The sequence below is a fragment of the Bos taurus genome, chromosome 27 (assembly GCF_002263795.3).
Source record: "Bos taurus isolate L1 Dominette 01449 registration number 42190680 breed Hereford chromosome 27, ARS-UCD2.0, whole genome shotgun sequence".
Taxonomy (NCBI): Eukaryota; Metazoa; Chordata; class Mammalia; order Artiodactyla; family Bovidae; genus Bos; species Bos taurus.
Genome location: NC_037354.1, coordinates 34783525 through 34807743, shown reverse-complemented (window position 1 = coordinate 34807743; position 24219 = coordinate 34783525). Strand labels below are relative to the sequence as shown.

At 36.7% G+C, this 24219-nt stretch overlaps 1 protein-coding gene across 6 annotated transcripts in view; it reads left to right on the top strand.

Moving 5' to 3' along the window:
* ADAM3A (ADAM metallopeptidase domain 3A (cyritestin 1)) overlaps nt 1-24219 on the top strand; it is a 114374-nt gene that overhangs the window by 14871 nt on the left and 75284 nt on the right. For all 6 annotated transcript variants that reach the window (XM_024986155.2, XM_024986153.2, XM_024986156.2 and 3 more), the window contains 4 exon segments: nt 5095-5173; nt 11727-11803; nt 12278-12431; nt 21767-21829. In XM_024986155.2, coding sequence (XP_024841923.1) covers nt 5095-5173; nt 11727-11803; nt 12278-12431; nt 21767-21829 — 373 coding nt within the window.

Here is a 24219-nt window from a genome sequence, read left to right as displayed (position 1 = left end):
TATCTTTTTTTTTCCTTCTCCAAATGGTCTGCTTGGAAAGCTTATTAATTTTTCTTGAATTTAAGACTGTTCTTGTCCATCAATGCTAGTTCATTAGAAGCTAGCTTTTAAATTTTGCCTTTGATTTGTTTTTCAATTTCCTTTTTTTGGACGTTGTTTTTCTTTCAGTGCTCACTTGTATTTCCCTTATGTGCTTAGTTGCTCAGTCATGTCTGACTCTTTGCAACCCCATAGGCTATAACCCAGCAAGCTCCTCTGTCCATGGGGTTCTCCAGGCAAGAACACTGGAGTGTGTTGCCATTCCCTCCTCCAGGGAGGCTTCCCAACCCAAGGATCGAACCCAAGCCTCCTGCATTGCAGGTAGATTCTTTACCATCTGAGTTACCAAGGAAGCTTGATTTTCCTTATATCACTGATGAAGGCAGATTGGTGTGTTGTTTCATATAAAAAAGCAAAAGGTGTGGTTTTGGTAAAGAGCCTAGGATGAATAAACTTACAAACTAATTTTTTCTCATTTTAATAATTCTTGTCAAATATCTGTGAAGGTTTTTACTTCTGATTTCTTTTTTTCCGGGAATTACTGTTGGATTCCCACTCTGCCACCTCCATTTAAATGCTTACAGTTATAAAATGTAGCTCTGCCCTTGTTCCAGAATTCATGTTCTAGATGCTTTCACCTAAACCCATATGGGCCATTCAGATTCTTTAATCATTATATACACTGATATATAAAGATATACATAGTATATCATTTCAGTATATATATATGTATATATGTGTATATATATATATTTGAATCTTTTTGTCTTATACATCATTACAAATTAACTATACTTCACTAACAATCTTTTTTAAAAAAAGAATGAGAGCAAATAAAGTAGATATGAATTGAAAAGTAGTGATTGTAAAGTAATTAACCTCCAATTAAAATAAATAAATTAATATTTTAAATAAATAAAAACAACAAAAAAAGTAGTGATGAAGAAAGCACTCTGTTAATGCTTTAGTTTCTCTCTATCCTGGTGTTCAGAGGCTTCCTGATGTTTGGAATCCTTGAGAAATCTAGGGTCCTTGGACTCTTTAGTCAGTAGAAATTGTTAAGTGGCCAGACAAGGAATTCAGGCAAGGCTTTGTTGAGACTGGCGCTGCAGCAGGAGGGAGTGAAAACAAGCAACAGGTTCCCTTGCTCACTCTCTGAGGAGGGCAAGCTGGTTCCTCATGTGAGGTGAAAGTCAGGGGGGACTGGTGGTCCAAGGCCACTCTGCTCACCACAGGAGAGGCCAATGAATCCACGAGATGAGGGACTGAGGCAAGGAAGAGACTTTATTTGGGGAGCCAGCTGACCGAGAAGATGGCAGGCTAGCACTTCAAAATAACCGTGTTATTGGGGTCTGGATGCCAGATTCTTTTATAGATCAGAGATGGGGGGATGTGAGGTACCAAAGTAAAAAGACCTTGAATCTTGGAAACACCTCCTAGAATGCCAAGTCTCAGGCAGAGGATGTGTTAATTTCTTCCTTCCTGCCATCTACAGCACGTGGTTCTGAACAAAGGCACTCCAGTTTACAGTCAGTCAGAGGGGCAGGATTCTCTGAGGCAGGCCATTCAATTATAGTAACAAAAGCAATGAAAAGCAAGTCACAGAAACAGTTCCAACATGGAGTCAGAATTGGCTTCTCTGCAACAGTTTGCAGGTTCCCTTGGTGGTGCTGTGTACAAGCATCATGCACAGATCAGATCAGATCAGTCGCTCAGTCGTGTCTGACTCTTTGTGACCCCATGAATTGCAGCACGCCAGGCCTCCCTGTCCATCACCAACTCCCGGAGTTCACTCAGACTCACGTCCATCGAGTCAGTGATGCCATCCAGCCATCTCATCCTCTGTCATCCCATTCTCCTCTTGCCCCCAATCACTCCCAGCATCAGAGTCTTTTCCAATGAGTCAACTCTTCACATGAGGTGGCTAAAGTACTGGAGTTTCAGCTTTAGCATCATTCCTTCCAAAGAAATCCCAGGGCTGATCTCCTTTAGAATGGACTGGTTGGATCTCCTTGCAGTCCAAGGGCCTCTCAAGAGTCTTCTCCAACACCACAGTTCAAAAGCATCAATTCTTCAGAGCTCAGCTTTCTTGACAGTCCAACTCTCACATCCATACATGGCCACAGGAAAAACCATAGCCTTAACTAGAAGAACCTTTGTTGGCAAAGTAATGTCTCTGCTTTTGAATATGCTATCTAGGTTGGTCATAACTTTCCTTTCAAGGAGTAAGCGTCTTTTAACTTCATGGCTGCAGTCACCATCTGCAGTGATTTTGGAGCCCCCCCAAAATAAAGTCTGACACTGTTTCCACTGTTTCCCCATCTATTTCCCATGAAGTGATGGGACCGGATGCCATGATCTTCGTTTTCTGAATGTTGAGCTTTAAGCCAACTTTTTCACTCTCCACTTTCACTTTCATCAAGAGGCTTTTGAGTTCCTCTTCACTTTCTGCCATAAGGGTGGTATCATCTGCATATCTAAGGTGATTGATATTTCTCCCGGCAATCTTGATTCCAGCTTGTGTTTCTTCCAGTCCAGCATTTCTCATGATGTACTCTGCATATAATTTAAAGAAGCAGGGTGACAATGTAAAGCCTTGACGTACTCCTTTTCCTATTTGGAATCAGTCTGTTGTCCCATGTCCAGTTCTAACTGTTGCTTCCTGACCTGCATACAAGTTTCTCAAGAGGCAGATCAGGTGGTCTGGTATTCCCATCTCTTTCAGAATTTTCCACAGTTTATTGTGATCCACACAGTCAAAGGCTTTGGCATAGTCAATAAAGCAGAAATAGATGTTGTTCATCGCAGCACTGTTTATAATAGCCAGGACATGGAAGCAATCTAGCTGTCCATCAGCAGATGAATGGATAAGAAAGCTATGGTACATATACACAATGGAATATTACTCAGCCATTAAAAAGAATACATTTGAATCAGTTCTAATGAGGTGGATGAAACTGGAGCCTATTATACAGAGTGAAGTAAGCCAGAAAGAAAAACACCAATACAGTATACTAACGCATATATATGGAGTTTAGAAAGATGGTAACAATAACCCTGTGTACGAGACAGCAAAAGAGACACTGATGTATAGAACAGTCTTATGGACTCTGTTGGAGAGGGAGAGGGTGGGAAGATTTGGGAGAATGGCATTGAAACATGTATAATATCATGTATGAAACGAGTTGCCAGTCCAGGTTCGATGCACGATACTGGATGCTTGGGGCTGGTGCACTGGGACGACCCAGAGGGATGGTATGGGGAGGGAGGAGGGAGGAGGGCTCAGGATGGGGAACACATGTATACCTGTGGCGGATCCATTTCGATATTTGGCAAAACTAATACAATATTGTAAAGTTAAAAAAAAAAAAAAAAGAAATAGATGTTTTTCTGGAACTCTCTTGCTTTTTCCATGATCCAGCAGATGTTGGCAATTTGATCTCTGCTTCCTCTTCCTTTTCTAAAACCAGCTTGAACATCAGGAAGTTCACACTTCACATATTGCTGAAGCCTGGCTTGGAGAATTTTGAGCATTACTTTACTAGCGTGTGAGATGAGTGCAATTGTGTGGTAGTTTGAACATTCTTTGGCATTGCCCTTCTTTGGGATTGGAATGAAAACTGACCTTTTCCAGTCCTGTGGCCACTGCTGAGTTTTCCAAATTTGCTGGCATATTGAGTGAAGCACTTTCACAGCATCATCTTTCAGGATTTGGAATAGCTCAACTGGCATTCTATCACATCCACTAGCTTTGTTTGTAGTGATGCTTTCTAAGGCTATGCCTTGCTTTTTCTCCTGGCACCTCAGAAGTGGTGGTCACTTTGTGGCCTTTTTGTGTCTAATTTGTTCATACTTACCCAGACTGCTCATGCAGGCAGTTATTTTTAGTCCCTTATAGTTCCTTTATCATTTGTTACTCATGGAGACATTTGCCCAGGTCAAGTACTCCAGTAAAGAGTTCAGGTCCCACCCTATCTCATTCTTACCATAAACATGTTAGATTGTTCCAAGGTAATCAACATCCACCTAGTAAGAAGCTTATAGCTCCAAACTCCATTTATATCACATTTATGTAAAAATAACATATGATATTTGAGCCAAAGACTAGAATCCTTCTTCCAAACAAAGACTTTGAGACGTAGTGTGTGGTTCTACAATTTTTCTCCTACTGCTTCAAGAGAAGCAGTTGCCATAGAGGGACCATGTGTTTTCCTAGGTTCCAGAAGGAAGGCATTGTGGAGTTGAATCTGCAGTAACCTTGTAAACAACATTTGTTTTAATTTTAAAGCACTGGGAATTTGGAGGTTGTTTTTTAGCCTAGGATAAGTTATGAAAAAAAAATTAATGAAATAAGCATAAATTTTTTGTTATTTATCAACCCATGGCTGCTTATTAGCAAATTATAACAAAAGCATTTATGCCATGAGATGTATAGATGGTTGAATCTATAAAAACTTTGCTTTGGGTATTGGAAGTCCTGGATTTTATTAGACATCAATCTGTGTCATTACAGTGCCCACACTTGTATCTGGTCATTCTGGTTCTTGTTTTTTCTTATATACATAATATGCTATCAGAAAGAAAGGTAGACAATGGAGAGATGAACCCACTTCAGTTCAGTTCAGTCCTTCAGTCTTGCCTGACTTTTTGCGACCCCATGGACTTCAGAATGCCAGGCCTCCCTGTCCATCATCAACTCCCAGAACTTACTCAAACTCAGGCCATCCAACCATCTTATCATCTGTCACCCCCTTCTCCTCCTGCTTTCGATCTTTCCCAGCGTTAGGGTCTTCTCCAGTGAATCCATTCTTTGCATCAGGTGGCCAAAGTATTGGAGCTTCAGCTTCAGCATCAGTCCTTCCAGTCAATATTTAGGACTGATTTCCTTTAGGATTGGCTGGTTTGATCTTCTTGCAGTCCAAGGAAGCCATTGAATTTTTGCATATTTAAGCTCATAAATTGGAAAGTAATGTTTTTTTTAAAATGTCATAACTCTGGAAGTTACTTTTATTAATGCTGTTATTAAGACAAAGTTTATTGTTTTGGTTGAATTAGGTCATTTTTAGACTCTAACCTCCTGGTGTATTCATACAACAAATCGAGGGTGTTATATCCAGATTCTTCATTTATAAAGGTAAGTTTTACTTTATGTTTTGTAGATTTTTATCCTTTTGTGGTAAAGACATCATTGGTGGGAAGAATGAGCCTCCGTTATGCTCAGCCAGATTGTTGGGCAAGCAGATTGATCACAAACCCAAACATAATGTGGCTGTTGCTATGAAAACATGTTGAATAGAATGAGCATTTCAGAATGTGAAACTCAGGAATCACTTAATTGAAAAGGTCATTTACATTCTCTGGAAGTAGTTGTAGGAATTTGAGAGCAGAAAGAAGTGGGAAAAGGAACTCAAAAGCCTCTAAATACAGGGTAAAGTTTTGATGAAAGTGTCATAGAAGCTGAGCAGTGGAGGGAACAGTGGAAACCACTTCACAGAAAGAGCACAGAAAAATAAAGCTGCAATAGCATATTGAGTACTAAATCCTAATATGTTTACATGAAAACCACAGGAATTTGAATTATATCCCCCAATGCAGATAAGAGTCAAAAAAATGTTTAAAAGAATATGAAGAAGTTAGCTTTAGTCTAAGATATGTATTTTGCCAGACTAGATGATGGAGAAGATACGAATGCGAGTGTTTGTTCAAATTCTGTTGCTGTGCTACAATTCAGAGAGAATGATGTTTAAAATATGGTAACCAGTACAGCATTTCTCTTTCTCACCACCTGCAAGTAGAAAGTAGGACAGAATTCATGAGGCACCTGGTTTCAGACATTAGACAGTTAAAAGAAAAATCAGAGATTCTTCCTCTGACAGAAAGGAAGCACAGAGGGTGAGTCTCACACTGAACTTGGTCCTCTGACTAGGAATAATGTCTTAACTATAGTACAAGAGTTGAATCAAATAGGACTTCTTACGAGTTTGGATTTTCTGAATTGTAGGGATAAAGTATTCCCTACAATTGGATAATGTTAGATATAGGTTTTTGGGTTTTTTTGTTTAATATGGTCTTTACAAAGTTAAGGAAATTCACTGTTCCTAGATTGGTAAGAATCTGTTTGTTTTTCTGCCCCATGATGGGGATTGTAATTAATTGTATAAGATGGCTTTTCTGTATTAGTTGATATGATTATATGATGTTGAGATAGTGTATTGCTTTGACTGATTCTCAAATATTGATACAATACCTAGAAAATATCTTTCATACCTAGAAAAATCCAAACTTGGTCTTGTTGTATGAAATTTTTATTCATGCCTGGATTTGATTTGCTAACAATTTTTTGAGAATTTTGGGGGTCAAATTTCATGAAAAACATTGGTCTATGATTTTCTTTTTTTGTAGTGACTTTGTCTAATTTTTAGATTAGAGTAATACTGGCCTCATTAAATACATCAAAAAGTAATGCATTCTCTTTTGCTTTTCAGGAGGACATTGTATAAAATACTTGTTAATTCTTAAGGTACTTGGTAAAATTCTACAGTGAAATCCCTGGCTTTGGGATTTTGCATGTGTGTGTGTTGGGAGCTATTACATTAGCAATTCAATTTTTTTAATAGTTATAGGCTATTTTATTTATCTGTTTTTTTTAAATTGCTTTGGTAGGTTGTAGTTTTTTAAGTAATTGGTCTGTATCATCTTGGGGGCATTTCTGCATGGAATTTTGTAATAGTATTTATTATTCTTTTAATGACTTACAGGAGCTTTAGTGATGTGTTGGTTGATTTCAATCATTGATGATATGTGACTCCTCTTTTCTTAACTGTCAATCTTACTAGAGATTTTTCAATCTATTGCACATATCAAAGAACAGACTGTTTTCTTGCTTTGATTTTCTTTACTGTTATTTTCAATGTCACAGCTTTTTGCTGTGTTTCTTTTCTCCCTGATACCTTGCTTCAGGTTTATTTGGCTCTTCTTATTCTAATATGTTAAGGACAAAACTTAATAGGTGACCATTCATCTGGAAAAGATTGAGGGAAAGAGAAGGCTTAATGTCATTTGAATCAGGAAATGCGATACCTCAGCCTTACCTTTTCGGATTTGTGTGTGGATACATAAGAATTTCAGGATCATTTTTTCTGGTTCTGTGAAAAATGCCATTAGATATTGTATAGGAATCACATTGAATTTGTAGATTGTTTTAGGTGGTATGGGTATTATCACCATAAGAATTCCTCCAGTCCATGATCACTGGATCTCTTTCCATTGTGTCATAATTTCTTTCATCACTGTACTATAGGTTTAGAGTACAGGTCTTTCTCTTCTTGGTTTAATTTAATCAAAAAAATTTATTCTTTTGGATGCTATTGTAAGTGGAATTGTTTTGTTAATTTCTCTTTCTGACAGTTTGTTAGTTTGTAGAAACACAAATGATTTTCATAGGTTAACTTTATACTCTGTAGCATTGCTCAATTTACCAATATTTTTCTTCTTTAACCTATGTAGTAATTGCTTTTATTACTTGAATTTTGAATGTGGAACCTCCTTTGCATATCTGGGATACTTCCCACTTGCTTTTGGTTTACAATTTTTAAATTTATTGTTGATTTTTATTTCCTAATATGTTGTTGAGAATTTTTGCATATATGCTCATAAGAGATTTTAATGTGTAGCTCTTTTTTTTTTTTAAGTGTTATTGGTTGTTTTGGTTTTAGTATAACATTGGCCCACATAGCATGAGTTAGAAGTATTTGTTCTGTTTCTATATTCTGAAGGAATGTGTAGAGATTTGATATGGTTTACTCAAGTGTTTGGCAGAATTCAACAGTGACAACATCTGGGCCTGCCTGCTGCTTTGTGATTTGGCAGGTGATCAATTTTATTCAACTTCTTTAAGAGAATCAGACGTAGTCAGATTGTCTATTTCCTCTTACATGAGGTTTGACAAATGGTGTGTTTCAAGTAGTTGGACCATTTTATCCAGGATTTCAAATTGGTGGACATAGAGTTGTTTATCTCATTCCTTTATTATTCTTTTAATGTACATGAGGCTATAGTTAAGATACTTCTTTTATACTACTGATGTCAGTAATTAGTATCATCTCTCTTAGCATGCCTGGCAAGAGGTTTATCAATTCTAAATCTTTCTTTGCTGTTGCTTACTTCGGATTTAATTTGCTTTTCTTTTTTTCTAGTTTCCAAAGTGGAAACTAATTACTATCCCATAACTCCTGTAAGATTTGATCACTTTCTACTGTCTTCCTTTGCTCCTTTGATCTGCTGGAGTTGAACTGAGTCTTTCTTTTTTTTTTTTTTTATCTTTTTTTTAATTTTAATTTAAAGAAAAAAAATTATACATGTGTTCCCCATCCTGAACCCTCCTCCCTCCTCCCTCCCCATACCATCCCTCTGGGTCGTCCCAGTGCACCAGCCCCAAGCATCCAGCATCGTGCATTGAACCTGGACTGGCATCTCGTTTCATACATGACATTTCACATGTTTCAATGCCATTCTTCTGTCTGATGCAATCTGCTGTTGAAGACTTCTAGTGAATTTTTTCAGTTCAGTTATTATTCTATGGCTTCCCTGGTGGCTTAGTGGTAAAGAACCTGCCTGTCAATGCAGGAGACGGGTTCAATTTATGAGGTAAGAAAACCACTTGCAGAAGGAAATGGCAATCCACTCCAGCATTCTTATCTGGAAAGTCCCATGGGCAGAAGAGTCAGGTGGGCTATAGTCCTTGGGGTAGCAAGAGTTGGACACGACTTGGCAAGTAAACAACAGCAGCAATTATTCTACAGCTCCATGATTTCTGTTTGATACTTTTAATATTTTATCTTTTTTTTTTTTTCAAACTCTCACTTGGTTCATGCATTGTTCTCCTAACCTCAATGAGCATCTTTATGGGAAAATCTTCATTTTTAATTTTTTATTAGGTACATTAATTTTATTTCACTAGTGTCAGTTTCAGCCTGTATCTTGTTCCTTTGTTTGAAATATCATTTCCTTATTCCTCATTTTACTTACCACTCTACTTTGGTGTCTGCTCATTAGGAAAGCAGTCCCCTCACAGGGTCTTCATGAGACCTTCCATGTCCTTCCATGTACAGAAGGACACCCCCACAAATCAGCCCGGCCAGTGATTTGGGGGTCCTCTACCAGCTGTTTCTCTCTTCAGGTAGAAGCAGACCTCTGTGGGGTTTTCCTGCTCTGGCTCTGTCTCAGAAGGGATGCTCTGTCATCCCAGGTCAGTGCCTCTGTTCTCCCACAGACTGTACCACGGCTACAGTGCTGCAAGATCGGAGGGACAGATGCTGGTTCTTGGGGTAGTACTGGTGAAGAGGGAGCACTGCATTCAATCCGTAGACGATTGTCTCCTGCAGTGGAGGCAGAGAGGTGGGCTTTTTCTTCTTCTCACTCTGTGATGAGTGTGGACAAGCAGGGAAGGGAGTCAGTGGTGTCAAGTAACCCAAGCCACGATCTCCATTGCGCTTTGGGTGACTAGACTGCCCCGGTTTGGTGACCCTGTTGCTTGCATATTCTCCTCAAAAACACTGGGGCACTGCTTGCTTGAACAACACCCTCTTCTTGTCAATCTGGAAGCTAGATTATCTCTTTCTAATCTAATCTAATCTCTGGGGCAGATTCTCTGGTGAACAGGCATCCCAAATCTCCCTACTGGCTTTGGTGCATCTGATGTTGCATTCACCAAAAGATGTGCACAAGCCAGTCTGTTACTTCATTGTCTCTCACAGATGGAATTGGTGCATTAATTGCCACTCACTTGGTGTATTTATTGGAAGATAGCAGATCTAGGGATTTCTAAACCACCATATTTTGACCAGTATTAAGCCTTTATTTCTTTGAATAATTTTTCTGCTCTGCTAATTCTTTCTGGTTCTCCTTCGTGGATTCTGACATATATTTTAAAATGTTTGGTAATGTTCCATGTGTTCTTGAAACTCTATTCATTTTCTTAATTAATTTTCCTGTGATTTGTATATTGGGTAAATTTTATGCATCTGTCTTAAGTTCATTGATTCCATCCCTTGTCATCTGCACTCTGCATTTGTTCCTACCCAGTTTGGGTTGTTTTCTTTGTTTGTTTGGGTTTTTTAAATTATATTATTTGGTTCTAATTTCTTAGTTGTTATTTTTAATAGCTTCTATTTCATTTCTGAAATTTCCTTATTCTTTCAGCTGTTTCAGGATGCTTTTAAAATGTTCATTGAATGAGTATTTTCACAGCTGCTTTAAAATCCATTGAATCATTCCAGCATGTGGCTAATCTCAATATGCAGCATCTGGTGTCTTCTCCCATTTTGTTGTGATATTCTTGGTTCTTGATATAGTGTATAGTTTTAGATTGTATGCTTGTCATTGAAATCTTCTATTGTTGAAGACAATCACCCAGTTTAAGTTCAAATTTAGTGTGCTTGTTGCTCTAGTGACCATTTAGCCTTCTTGGAACTTTTGATATTATTTTGTTGTCCGTCATTCTTCCTGGCTTATGTGGAGCTCACTGGATCTCTGCCAGGGCAGCCCATGGCAGGAAAAGTTTCTTTCCTGGGCCACCCTCTGTTGCTTCATAATGTTGGTTGATGAGGGAACCATATAATGGAGAACATTTCTTCTAGCTGTATGTCAGTCACTGGCTATCAATATGCTTCTCAGTCTGTCTCTGCTAGTGCCCTTGAGAGAGGAAAGTTTTTAATCTAGGCCACTCTTTGCTGCTTTGAGTTTGGAGTGTTGAGAGTTATCTCACGAGGATCATTTTCTCTTATTGGGCATGCAAGGCCAGGAGATGCATAAACTGTGATGCTGTCTTCTGCTGGATAAAATGTTGGGACCTGGTTTGCATTCTACATCTTTGTGAAGATTTGTGGCATAGTTTACTGACACCACTGTGGGCAGAACTGGCTGCTATGTTGTCTGACAGTGGAGTGTGTATGCTCTGCCAGTATCGGTTGGAGATAGGAGTTAAGTCGAGTATTGAGATGAGTGAATGCTTACTGATGCATTTGTATGTATGGACACTAATGCCATAGAATCACATCCATACATGAGAATGTGATGATAATAGCATGTTCATAGTCCAGGATTAACTGAGGAACAAGGCTGATTCTAGATATCACTACACTTCTTAAGGAAGAGAAGGAAATATTCAGTACAAGACTGTATCAGTGGAGAACGTAGGAAGAGTAATGTTTTAAAAGTCCATTGAGAAGAGACTTTCAAGTAAGGATGATCAACATGGTGAGATATTAAAAAATAGTGAAGAAATGTCAGTTAAGATAGTTTGGTCTTACTTAGAATGAAACAAATGAAATGCCCACAGTGGAAGTCAAATTAATGCTGGTGATTACCTTGAGGTAGCATTTTTAGACTATATATTCAAAATGTGGACTGAGAACGACAAGATATAGATCAGAATGTTATTTATGGAAAGTTCAGATTTACAGCAAAAATCACTTTGGAAAGAATAGGAGTTGTGATTATTTATAGTTAGAAGAGTGTCAAGGGGAAAAGACTGTAGAAAGATAAAAAGGAAATGAAGTGTCTGTTGAATTGTATCATGGAATGCTTAAATTTGATATTTGATGATGTCTAGGATGAGGGTTATCAAAAAAATCAAACTCTTTGTTTACTAATCATTACCAATGTATCTTTATATTACTCCTGTGCAGGGCCATTGCTTTTATCAAGGATATGCCACAGAGATTCCAAATTCAGTTGTGACACTTAGTACCTGCTCTGGACTCAGGTAATGACATATTCCAGAGATGTACCATAGTCGATATCTAGTGTATCCTTTAACTTTTAGAAACTTCTTGAAGGGTAGATGGAAGACAAAGAAAATAGACACTGACACTGTGACACTGTGTTTCTTCTCATCTACTTTCTGTGCCTGCTTGTCTTATCTTTTCCACTATACTCTTTGTGTCTCTCCCAGGCTTGCAATTATAAAATTCATTCAGAAATAGCTGTCATTGGAATGAGAAATATCCCTATTACTGAGCCACTCTAGAACTGCAATGACTCTTAAATGCTATAATAGATAGAAGGAGGTAGAAAATTGGGTTTACACGTTGATGGAAGTAGGATGGGGCTATTATTAGATATTAGATGACAAAAGCATTATCAAATTTCTACTTAATGTTTTCTTTTAATATTTATTTATGTTTATTATTAAGAAATCCATACTTTTAATTTCTTTGTTATGTGTTTCAATATTAAGGGGATTATTGCAGTTTGAGAATGTCAGTTATGGAATTGAACCACTGGAATCTTCAACTACATATGAGCATGTTATTTATCCGTTCAGAGATAAAAAAAGTGATTTTTCTCCCATATCTGCAGATCAATCCTACAAAATTCTTGTGAAATCAAATGTAAGTAACTTGTGTATGCAAATTGTGATAAACATATTCACATTGATATCTGTTACATTTGGAAAACAAATTTAAAGTAATACTGGTTATAATAAAGCCTTCTCTTATAAGGTATTTATTTTAAATATATTTTGTGTAGTCATATAATATTAAAAGTGTAACAGCTGTAAATATATAATTCAAAATTCTCACATATACCTAATTTTAAGTATTTTCTGCAGATATTCCTTTTAAGTATTTTTATGCAAATATACACAAATATTAAATGAAAATATTAAGTAGAAATTTGATAATGACCTTTGTCATTTAATATCTAATAGTCCCATCTTGCTTGATTAACATGTAAATCCAGTTTTCTACCTTCTTCTATTTATTATTGCATTTAGGAGTCATTGCAATTCTAGGGTAGCACAGTTCCACTCTTAAACTGAATTTCCATCCTAAAAATATAATGGTACTCCAATTTGCTGATTGTAAGTGTCACCTGTTTTGCCATTTAGTAACTTTATTAACTTTGTAAAAATAAAAGTTAATTTTGATAGAAAATGCAAAAGTACAAATGAGGCAAAATTGTTCCATATCTCATTGCCTAGACATAGTGTTCTTAGAACTTTGAGGCATTGGTTCTAATTCTTTTACTGTGTCTAGTTATAAAGATGATTTATAAAGGAAGATTTAAGAAAAAAATTATCTAATCATGTATTTTTCTTTGAAATTTCATTTGTGCTATTAAGAGGATAATATAAGTTTTCACTTATCATTAAGTTACATTGCATTTATTATTATCTTAAATGAATGTTAGTTAATATTATTAAAAATTTAAATATAAGCAGAAGGATAATAAGAACTGACCATAATACTATTCTCTAGACAAAAAGCTATTGTGAAATCCAGGACAATCATTTTGATATATTGTTTTTCATATACATATATGTTATATATATATATATAAATTTAAAACATATGCTTTATAACATTATGGTATATTTTGCATATTTATATTCTTAACTTCAATCAAGAAATACTGCATGAATGTACCAGATTTTCGAACACTCACACTTTTCTTAAAAATGCTTTTATCTAGAAATAGGCATATTTCCAAGATTTTTAGATATATATTCTAACTTCCTACTTAGAATGTTTGCACAACTTTACATTTTGCCATCAAAAGTTACGAAAATGAAACTCTGTCCACATATTCATATCAAAATTGGATATCCTGTTTAGAGAGGCAAAACAAAATTATAATATGAAATGTGAATTTAATTTTTTATGATCTTCATCTCATTATTGCTTTAATATTTTTTATTTTGCCAAAAATACAAATGCAGATTTTAAAAATTACCCTTTCAGAATGTCATAAAAATGATAAAATATAGTTATATATAGAAATGAAAATGTCCTTTTTAATAGAACTGAGATGTGACTCCCAACCCTATGCCATCTGCCTGTTGCAGTACAACACTGACACAGTTGAAGACCATTTTCAAAACTGAAGCAGAGCATTGTCACATAAAATAACTTTAAAGGTTTCCATGAACCCTCCTCTATGGCAGTGGGAAAACCCAAATGGATTGACATGTTATGGCAAAGACAAATAGCCCTGCACTAGAACCCCCCAACTTGACTTGAAGAGTCAGCAATAAAAGAGGGGTTGACAGAGGCAAAGGTAACATACAATTCCAGCTGCCATAGCTTGAAGTTCTAGTCAATTAGGCTGTAGCCACAAGTATTTGGCGGAGTAATAAGGCAATGGCACCCCACTCCAGTACTCTTGCCTGGAAAATCCCATGGACGGAGGAGCCTGGTAGGCTGCAGTCCATGGGGTCGCTACGAGTCAGGCACAACTGAGCGACTTCACTTTCTCTTTTCACTTTCATTCATTGGAGAAGGAAATGGCACCCCACTCCAGTACTCTTGCCTGGAGAATCCCAGGGACGGGGGAGCCTGGTGGGCTGCCGTCTATGGGGTCTCACAGAGTCGGACGCGACTGAAGTGCCTTAGCAGCAGCAGCATATTATCTTTTTATATTTAAATCTTCTCATCTGTAAAAATTCAGTAATAAAAATAATACCCAAGTCACACGGGTACTTTAAAGTTTCAATAAATTTGTAATTAAAAATTACTTAGCATAGTATGTCAGAAATGTAAGTGATTGATGAATATCAATAAATATTGCTCCTACTACTACTATTAGTATTTGCTACCAGTAGTTTCTCATGTACTGAAACAAGGTAATTGGAGCTAAATATGGAAAATTTGGATACAAAATAGAATGCAATATGAAATAAAAGACACTAAAATTTCAGAACTAAGAAGAAACCAGGGATGTCACTGCTGTTACTGATTGGTGGCCCAAGACTGGGGACCCTTGCACAAGGCAACTACTGAAATGTCTTTTTAACTGTGAGTCCAAATACCTAAGGAAATGATATTAAGGGTGGGTCTAGGAAGACAGGTGGTTGAAAATAAGTTTAAAAATACATATAAAACCTAATTTCCTCTCCTAAACAATTGTTTCTGCTGTAAACTCACAGCTGGTCTAAGACTCTTTTCTTGTGTGGAATGTGTGAAGTGGGGTCACCAGGCATAGATGTCTTTGTAAATCATAATAGAAGGTGGTTATATCAAAATTTGTGTGAATATATTAAACTTGACACACTAGATGTTGGGAAATGGTTTTAAACATTCTAAGATGTTCATTAGAATCCAGGAGGGAATTGAACCACCCCAAAGAATCAAAACTAAGTATGTTGACAGCAAGGTTTCCCATTAAACATTCCAGATAATTTACCCTCTCTGAAGACAGCAGCCCATAACCTCCATATGTGGTCATGGATGTTGCAATATGCTGTCAATACCTAATATGAAGAAGCACTAGACACAGGATTAAACAATTTAATATGGTAGATATTGTCATGGAAAAATTCAAAATGTTTAATCTTGAGGCACTAAGGAATGGAGAGAGAAAGTGAAGAAAGCAACATGACAATATACTCAGAGAGGTGTGCTATGCTTAGTCTCTCAGTCATGTCCGACTCTTTGTGAACCCATGGACTGCAGCCCATCAGGCTCCTCTGTCCATGGGATTCTCCAGGCAATAACACTGAAATGGGTTGCCATGTCCTCCTCCAGGGGATTTTTCCAACCCAGGGATCAAACCCAGGTCTCCCACACTGCAGGCAGATTGTTTACTGATTAAGCCCCTAGGGAAGCCCATACTCAGAAAGGGTGAAGAAAATATTTCATCCACAAACTAAGAACAGAGCACTGTTTAAAAAATAAAATTCAGCAGATAACAGTTCTTGGGAATTAAAAGCATGCTACACAGGTGTAAAAACAGGAAAGTGCATCACAGAAAATTCCAGAAATCACACACAACTAAAGTATAAACAAAAATGACAAGGAAATTTGAGAGATAAGATATGCAATTAAAATAACAATGCAGGTGATGTAGTATGAGTTTCAATACAAATGAAATTGAGAATCAAAATGATTTAAGCAGGGGTTCTGAATCAGCATTTTTAAATATCTGATTTCTTCTGTATAAACACAATGTAGATTGGCATGAAACTACTTAGCACCAATATTGAAGATTGAAAGGCAACACAAAAATTACTTAAAATAAGGCAAGGTAGTTTTCAGCCTGTAATTATTTACCCAGTCAGAACTATATAACTGATATTTTTCATTAAAACCATTTCTTTCCTCCCTATTGTTAATACCCTTCCTAATGTGTAAAACAAACCACACTTAGGTTCAGGATGGGGAACACATGTATACCTGTGGCGGATTCATTTTGATATTTGGCAAAACTAATACAATTATGTAAAGTTTAAAAATAAAATAAAATTAGAAAAAAAAGAATAACAGAGAGAGACTCTAATCTCACCAGGAATGAGAAGATTAGCAGGCCACAACACAACCACATTTCTAAGGAGTAGTTGTCAAATACACTGAATTATCTGTCAAATCAGGAGATGGGACAACTTTGTAAGCTGTTATCCTCAAACTGTATTCTTCATGAGTAAACACTATTAGGTCAAATACAATGAGATTTTGAAGTGATGAATTTCTGTCAGTGGTTTAACATGATGTGTGGGCTTTGCTCATGCAAAGACCAAGGTAGATGAAAATGCTAGCTGTTTCCTTTCCAGCTTCAACTCGGGACCTCAAAGTGTCCCCAATAGTATTTGAATTCAGATAGGAGTAAAGGGAGAAGACTGTCTGAATCCCCATCTTGATTAACCTGAGCTGAATAGGTATCTCTCACCAACTTCTCTCTCAGAGAAGGAGCAATATCATTCTTGAAAAATTGGTCATTTCTTATGAACCAAATATAGTGTAGGTCAATTATCCCCACCATTTGTTCAACAAAAGTTTGACATGAAAGAAATGAATGTATTCTGAAAGAAGAATACAAAAGTAATAAACATGGGACATAAAAACAAATATAAATATAAAATATAACACAAATTACATGATCCAAAATGAGTTAAAAACAATATTGATATTGTTATATATTTATGTACAGGGTGCCACCTGTTGTTGTAAGACCTTGACAGTATGCCCTGTCTTTCCATTTCTTTCTACAATTCTGAGAGCGAGGACAATTATCCCTCTCTTCAGAAGGAAGCAGAGACCTAGAGAGTTCAAATTATTATTGTAAGTTACAGCATTAAAATTCTAGTCTAAATAATACAACCCCAGAGATCCATTCTTTAGTACTCACAAGTCTACGCTTTCACAGTCTGTTTAAAGATCCTGGAAGTGCTCAAGAAATAGACATAAAAGAAAAACAAAGCCATTTGGAAAATGAAAGCCATTGACAATAGAACTGGTGAATAACAGAATAGACATTATCATAAAACCCTAAGGTAACTAAAATGGATGGGAATGGGTGAATTTAACTCAGATGACTATTATATCTACTACTGTGGGCAGGAACCCCTCAGAAGAAATGGAGTAGCCATCATGGTCAACAAAACAGTCTGAAATGCAGTACTTGGATGCAATCTCAAAAATGACAGAATGATCTCTATTCGTTTCCTAGGCAAACCATTCAATATCACAGTAATCCAAGTCTATGCCCCAACCAGTAACACTGAAGAAGCTGAAGTTGAACGGTTCTATGAAGACCTACAAGACCTTTTAGAACTAACACCCAAAAAAGATGTCCTTTTCATTATAGGGGACTGGAATGCAAAAGTAGGAAGTCAAGAAACACCTGGAGTAACAGGCAAATTTGACCTTGGAATACGGAATGAAGCAGGGCAAAGGCTAATAGAGTTTTGCCAAGACAATGCACTGGTCATAGCAAACACCCTCCTCCAACAACACAAGAGAAGACTCTACACATGGACGTCACCAGATGGTCAACACCGAAGTCAGATTGATTATATTCTTTGCAGTCAAAGATGGAGAAGCTCTATACAGTCAGCAAAAACAAGACTAGGAGCTGACTGTGGTTCAGATCATGAACTCCCTATTGCCAAATTCAGACTTAAATTGAAGAAAGTAGGGGAAACTACTCAACCATTCAGATATGACCTAAATCAAATTCCTTATGATCATACAGTGGAGGTGAGAAATAGATTTAAGGGACTAGATCTGATAAACAGAATGCCTGATGAACTATGGACAGAGGTTCGTGACATTGTACAGGAGATAGGGATTAAGACCATACCCATGGAAAAGAAATGCAAAAAAGCAAAATGGCTGTCTGGGGAGGCCTTAAAATAGCTGTGAAAACAAGAGAAGCAAAATGCAAAGGAGAAAAGGAAAGATATAAGCATCTGAATGCATTGTTCCAAAGAATAGCAAGGAGAGATAAGAAAGCCTTCTTCAGCAATCAAAGCAAAGAAATAGAGGAAAACAACAGAATGGGAAAAACTAGAGATCTCTTCAAGAAAATTAGAGATACCAAGGGAACATTTCATGCAAAGATGGACTTGATAAAGGACATAAATGCTATGGACCTAACAGAAGCAGAAGAGGTGGCAAGAAACAATACACAGAAGAACTGTACAAAAAAGATCTTCATGACCAAGATAATCACAATGGTGTGATCACTCACCTAGAGCCAGACATCGTGTCATGTGAAGTCAAGTGGGCCTTAGAAAGCATCACTGCAAACAAAGGTAGTGGAGGTGATGGAATTCCAGTTGAGCTATTTCAAATCCTGAAAGATGATGCTGTGAAAGTGCTACACTCAATATGCCAGCAAATTTCAAAAACTCAGCAGTGGCCACAGGACTGGAGAAAGTCAGTTTTCATTCCAATCCCAAAGAAAGGCAAGGTCAAAGAATGCTCAAACTACCGCACAAATGCACTCATCTCACACACTAGTTAAGTAATGCTCAAAATTCTCCAAACCAAGCTTCAGCAATACATGAACTGTGAATTTCCAGATGTTCAAGCTGGTTTTGGAAAAGGCAGAGGAACCAGAGATCAAATTGCCAACATCTGCTGGATCATGGAAAAAGCAAGACAGTTCCCAAAAACATCTATTTCTGCTTTATTGACTATGCCAAAGCCTTTGACTGTGTGGATCACAATAAACTGTGGCAAATTCTTAAAGAGATGGGAATACCAGACCACATGGCCTGCCTCTTGAGAAACCTGTATGCAGGTCAGGAAGCAACAGTTAGAACTGGACATGGAACAACAGACTGATTCCAAATAGGAAAAGGAGTACGTCAAGGCTTTACATTGTCACCCTGCTTCTTTAAATTATATGCAGAGTACATCATGAGAAATGCTGGACTGGAAGAAACACAAGCTGGAATCAAGATTGCTGGGAGAAATATAAATAACCTCAGATATGCAGATGACACCACCCTTGTGGCAGAAAGTGAAGAGGGACTAAAAATAAAAATCCTCTTGATGAAAGTGAAAGTGGAGAGTGAAAAAGTTGGCTTAAAGCTCAACATTCAGAAAATGAAGATCATGGCATCCGGTCCCATCACTTCATGGGAAATAGATGGGGAAACAGTGGAAACAGTGTCAGACTTTATTTTGGTGGGGCTCCAAAATCACTGCAAATGGTGACTGCAGCCATGAAATTAAAAGATGCTTACTCCTTGGAAGGAAAGTTATGTCCAACCTAGATAGCATATTGAAAAGCGGAGACATTACTTTGCCAACAAAGGTCCATCTAGTCAAGGCTATGGTTTTTCCTGTGGTCATGTATGGATGTGAGAGTTGGACTAAGAAGGCTGAGCGCCGAATAACTGATCCTTTTGAACTGTGGTGTTGGAGAAGATTCTTGAGAGTCCCTTGGACTGCCAGGAGATCCAACCAGTCCATCTTAAAGGAGATCAGTCCTTGGAAGGACTGATGTTGAAGCTGAAACTCCAATACTTTGGCAACCTGATGTGAAGAGCTGACTCATTTGAAAAGACCCTGATGCGGGGAGGGATTGAGGGCAGGAGGAGAAGGGGATGACAGAGGATGAGATGGTTGGATGGCATCACCGACTCAATGGACATGAGTTTGGGTAAACTCCAGGAGTTAGTTGTGGACAGGGAAGCCTGGCATGCTGTAGTTCGTGGGGTCCAAAGAGTTGGACACAACTGAGCGACTGAACTGAACTGAGGAGGGTATACCATAGGCTATAGTTTTCTGACTTCTGCTCTGGAGATACATACTGTGGTATTGGTTTATGTGTGGAACAGTGGAATACCATAGAGGGGAGGTATAGCCATGTGCTCTTGCCCAAATGATTATATGCAAAGGTGCTAAGGTCTTTGGAAAGTAAAAAATGACGTCTTCATCAAATTATGCACAAAGATTGGATTTCCACATGGAAATCCTTATTCTAAAAAATTGAATTAGAGGGTAAACTTAAGTGTCAAACCAAACAAAATTTCTAGTAGGGGACTTAGGAAAAACCAAATTAATGAGCCAAAAGACTGTGAAAAGATGGTCAACATCATTAATTACACAGGAACTGCAAATTAAAATCTCAGTGAGTTCCCAGCACATACTTACAGGAAAGGATGCAATGCAAAAGAATGACAATACCAAATGAAGGCAAGAGTGAGGAGCAGTTGACATTAGTTCTTGGCAAAAAAAATGCAGAATGATCAAATTATTGAGTTGGCGAAAAGATCGGTTCAGATTTTTCCATTTGATGTAATGAAAAGACCTGAACAAACATTTTAGCCAACCTAATAACTTTAGAAAACAATCAAATTTTTATATTTCTATATGCATATACAGGTATCATGTCAATCAGATTTTCCAGTTCTAAACATTGAACCGAGAAAAATGAAAAACAATAACTATCCAAAGACCTGTACATGGATATTCACATCTACATTATTTACAATAGCTAAGATGTTTAAATAATCCAAATGGTCATTAACAGTTAAATGTATTAACAAATTGTTTTGTTTCTAAAATCTCACCCTTGGTAACAATAAAAACAAATAAATTACCAATAATCACAGCAACACGGACAAGTGCTGAGTTAAAGAAACCAGATATAGAAGAAGACATATCATATGATTTCACTTATATAAAATTCTAGGATAAGTTATTGTAACCTATGGTGAGAGAAAGCAGATCACTGGTTGCCTTGAGCCTTATAAGCTATTAACTTTATAGGGTAATGGAAACATTCTTTATTTTACTGATAGTAATGGATGCATGGTTGTATACATTGTTACCAGTTCTTGTAACTGTGTTCTTATCAAAGTATGTTTTAAAAATTGTATTTTAATGATGAAATTCAGAAGAGATATTAAGTTCCTTAGTGGCTGTTAGTCCCTTTGTAACCAAATGAAGTACAATGTAATTAATTTGAACTGTACTTAAGTAATCAAATAAAGTATAATATAATTTTAAAAAATACATGTATTTTATTGAAAGTAGGCCATGGTAAATAATTGCAAGTACAAAAATGATGACAAAATAGATGAACATTTGGGGGAAAGTTGATGGGAATTTGTTTAGCTTGAAGGTTAAATTAGGGACCTAGAAGAAGTTTTTGAGGAGAAAGAAACAAGAATCCTCCCTCATTTTAGTGACTTTTTTTGAGGATTCTAATTATCAAGAATATAAGGCAAAAGCTTCTGATTTGTTCTCAAAATGTTTACGCAAATTCTCCCAGATTATTTACTCAGTGGGCATTGAGCCTTATATTTCTTGTAATCATATCTTTACATGTTTGCATCTGTAACTATAATCTATCTATCTATCTATACCTGTGTGTGTGTGTGTATATAAATACATATATATATATACATATATATAATTGTATAATGTACATGATAATTACAAACAAGATAAGATTTTTAAAATCTTATCAATTCATGTCCTCTGTTTTGCAGAAAGATTCAGGTGTGCTGTTGAAAAGAGTTCTGAAAATACATGTCATTATTGATAAAGCTTTGGTAAGCATTATTGATACATTTTCCTTATACCTTTTTGTTTAAATTGAAAAGGAATATAAAGATAATCTTTGCAATGCAGAAATACATTACTCTGTTCAAAATATATGTATCAGTGTGACAGGACATAAAGACATGTTATCAGTTGGCTTTCCAATGACATAAGGGGATCAATAACAATATTTATTAGAACTAATGTAAATTTTTGTATGTAAGGGGAGATCTAGTAATCTGTTAGATTATAACTAGTTGCATGTATTTCTGGGTTCACCCCCAAATTGTGGCAAAACACTTCCTTAAGTCAATTTTCATTTTAAAGTGTTTTATTTATTACTAAATTGAAGAAGATCCTTTTATTAAACATAATCTTTTATAAGAATATTTTGTGCTGTGTAATTGCTTGGGTATTCTGGTGGAAATAATCATTTTTTAGATGGCTATAGTAGTTTTATTCATATTAATAAAACTTGGAAAGAACATAGATTTTCTTTAGTAAGTGAGTGGATAAGTTGTGGTACATTCAGACAATGTGATATTATTTAATGCTAAAAAATTAAAAAAATTAACTGCTAATTAACTATGAAAAACATAATGTTGGTGAGAGGGAGGCTATGATTTGATGGTAAACATTCTGTAGAACACACTGGGTAAATATCTAGTAAATTGTAAAGGGAGAAGAATAATACATAGGAACACATTTGATTTTGGAACTTTTCATTTATACAATTAGTTCTAGCAAACACTTAAAGAAAATAAGTTTAAAAAAAAAACCTGTTTTGTCCATTATTACTAGTAATTTTGTATAAGTCAGTAAGTGTCATGATATTCTAGAATTTTTGCATAAAATGAAATTTTCAAATCTTTAAATAACTTTTATAAAAGCAATAATAGAACAATGTGACATCAGCTCTGGGATCCCTGGCCCCTCCAACCAGGCTCCAGGCCCCAGCTCTGCCTATCAACAGCTAGGCACTAGCCCCAGGACCAGGCTTCACCCAGCAGTTGAAGTGCCATGGCCTTGGAATGTTCTGCACCTTGACTCCATACAGCACTGAGCCAGCACTATCCCAGAGCTCCCTGGAGTTTCACAGTCAGCTGCCTTATGACCTGGTCCTGCCAACCAGCACCTGGCAGCCAATGCATGAGGCAGAACTGCCAACCAACTGGACCAGGGGGCAAACAAGACTAACAGACCTCTCACCTAGTCAGCAACAGAAAGACTCACACAGCCACACAGGGGTAGCCACTAGAGTATACACCAAAGGTGATGAAAGTTGGATCGGTTGCTGAAACACACAATGCCTGCAAAAGGCCACTTCCCCAGCATTAAGAAGTACAACCAACCTACCAGATACATACAAATGCAAATACTTAGATAGACATGTTCCAGATGAAGCAACAAGAACAAAGCCCAAAAGAATGTTTACGTGAAATGGAGATAGGCAACCTACTTGAGAAAGAGGTTAGGGTAGTGCTTGTAAAGATGATCAAAAAACTCAGAAGAAGAATGCATACACAGAGCAAGAAAATATTAATATGAAGAACAACCAAACATAGATGAAGAATACAACACTGAAATGAAAAATACCCGTGAAGGTACCAATAGGAGACTAAATGATACAGAAGCATGGATCAGTGAGCTGGAAGACAGTGTAATGGAAATTACTGATGTCGAACAGAAAAAAGAAAGAATGACAAGAAATGAGAACCTTGAAAGAGAACTCTGGGACAACATTAAGCACATTAATATGTGCATTATAGGCCCCCCAAAAGGAGAAGAGAGAGATAGTAATTAAAATGACAAAAGTTAACAATGAAAAGAGGACACTGAAAGCAGGAAAAGAAAAACAACAAAAAGAACATCCATAGAGCTATCAGCTGACTTTTCAGTAGAAACTCTGCAGTCCAGAAGGGAGTGGCAGGCACAAAGTATTTAACATGCCGAAAGTGAAAAATCTACAACCAAGAATACTCTATCCAGCAAGGCTCTTCAAATTTGATTTAGAGATCAAAATTTTTATAGACAAGTAAAACTTAAAGAGTTCAGGAACTAGCATTACAAGAAATGTTAGAGCAGTTTTACTAAGATGAACGAAAAGTCCAAAACTGGAAATACAAAAATTATGAAAGGAAAAGCTCACTAGTGGGAGCAAACATACAGTAAATGTAGGAAATCATCTCACATGCAAAGCTGGAAGGAAGGTAGGAAGAATCTTGTCTTTTAACAAAAGCATCTATATCTATAATAAGGGGTTAGGAGATACTTAAATTAGATGTAAAATAAGATATTAAAAGCAGTAATTGCGAGGGGAGGAGAACATACATGGTTGTTAAAAATGTATTTGAAATGTATTTATTGTTAAAAATGTATTTGAAATGTATTTAAGAGATCA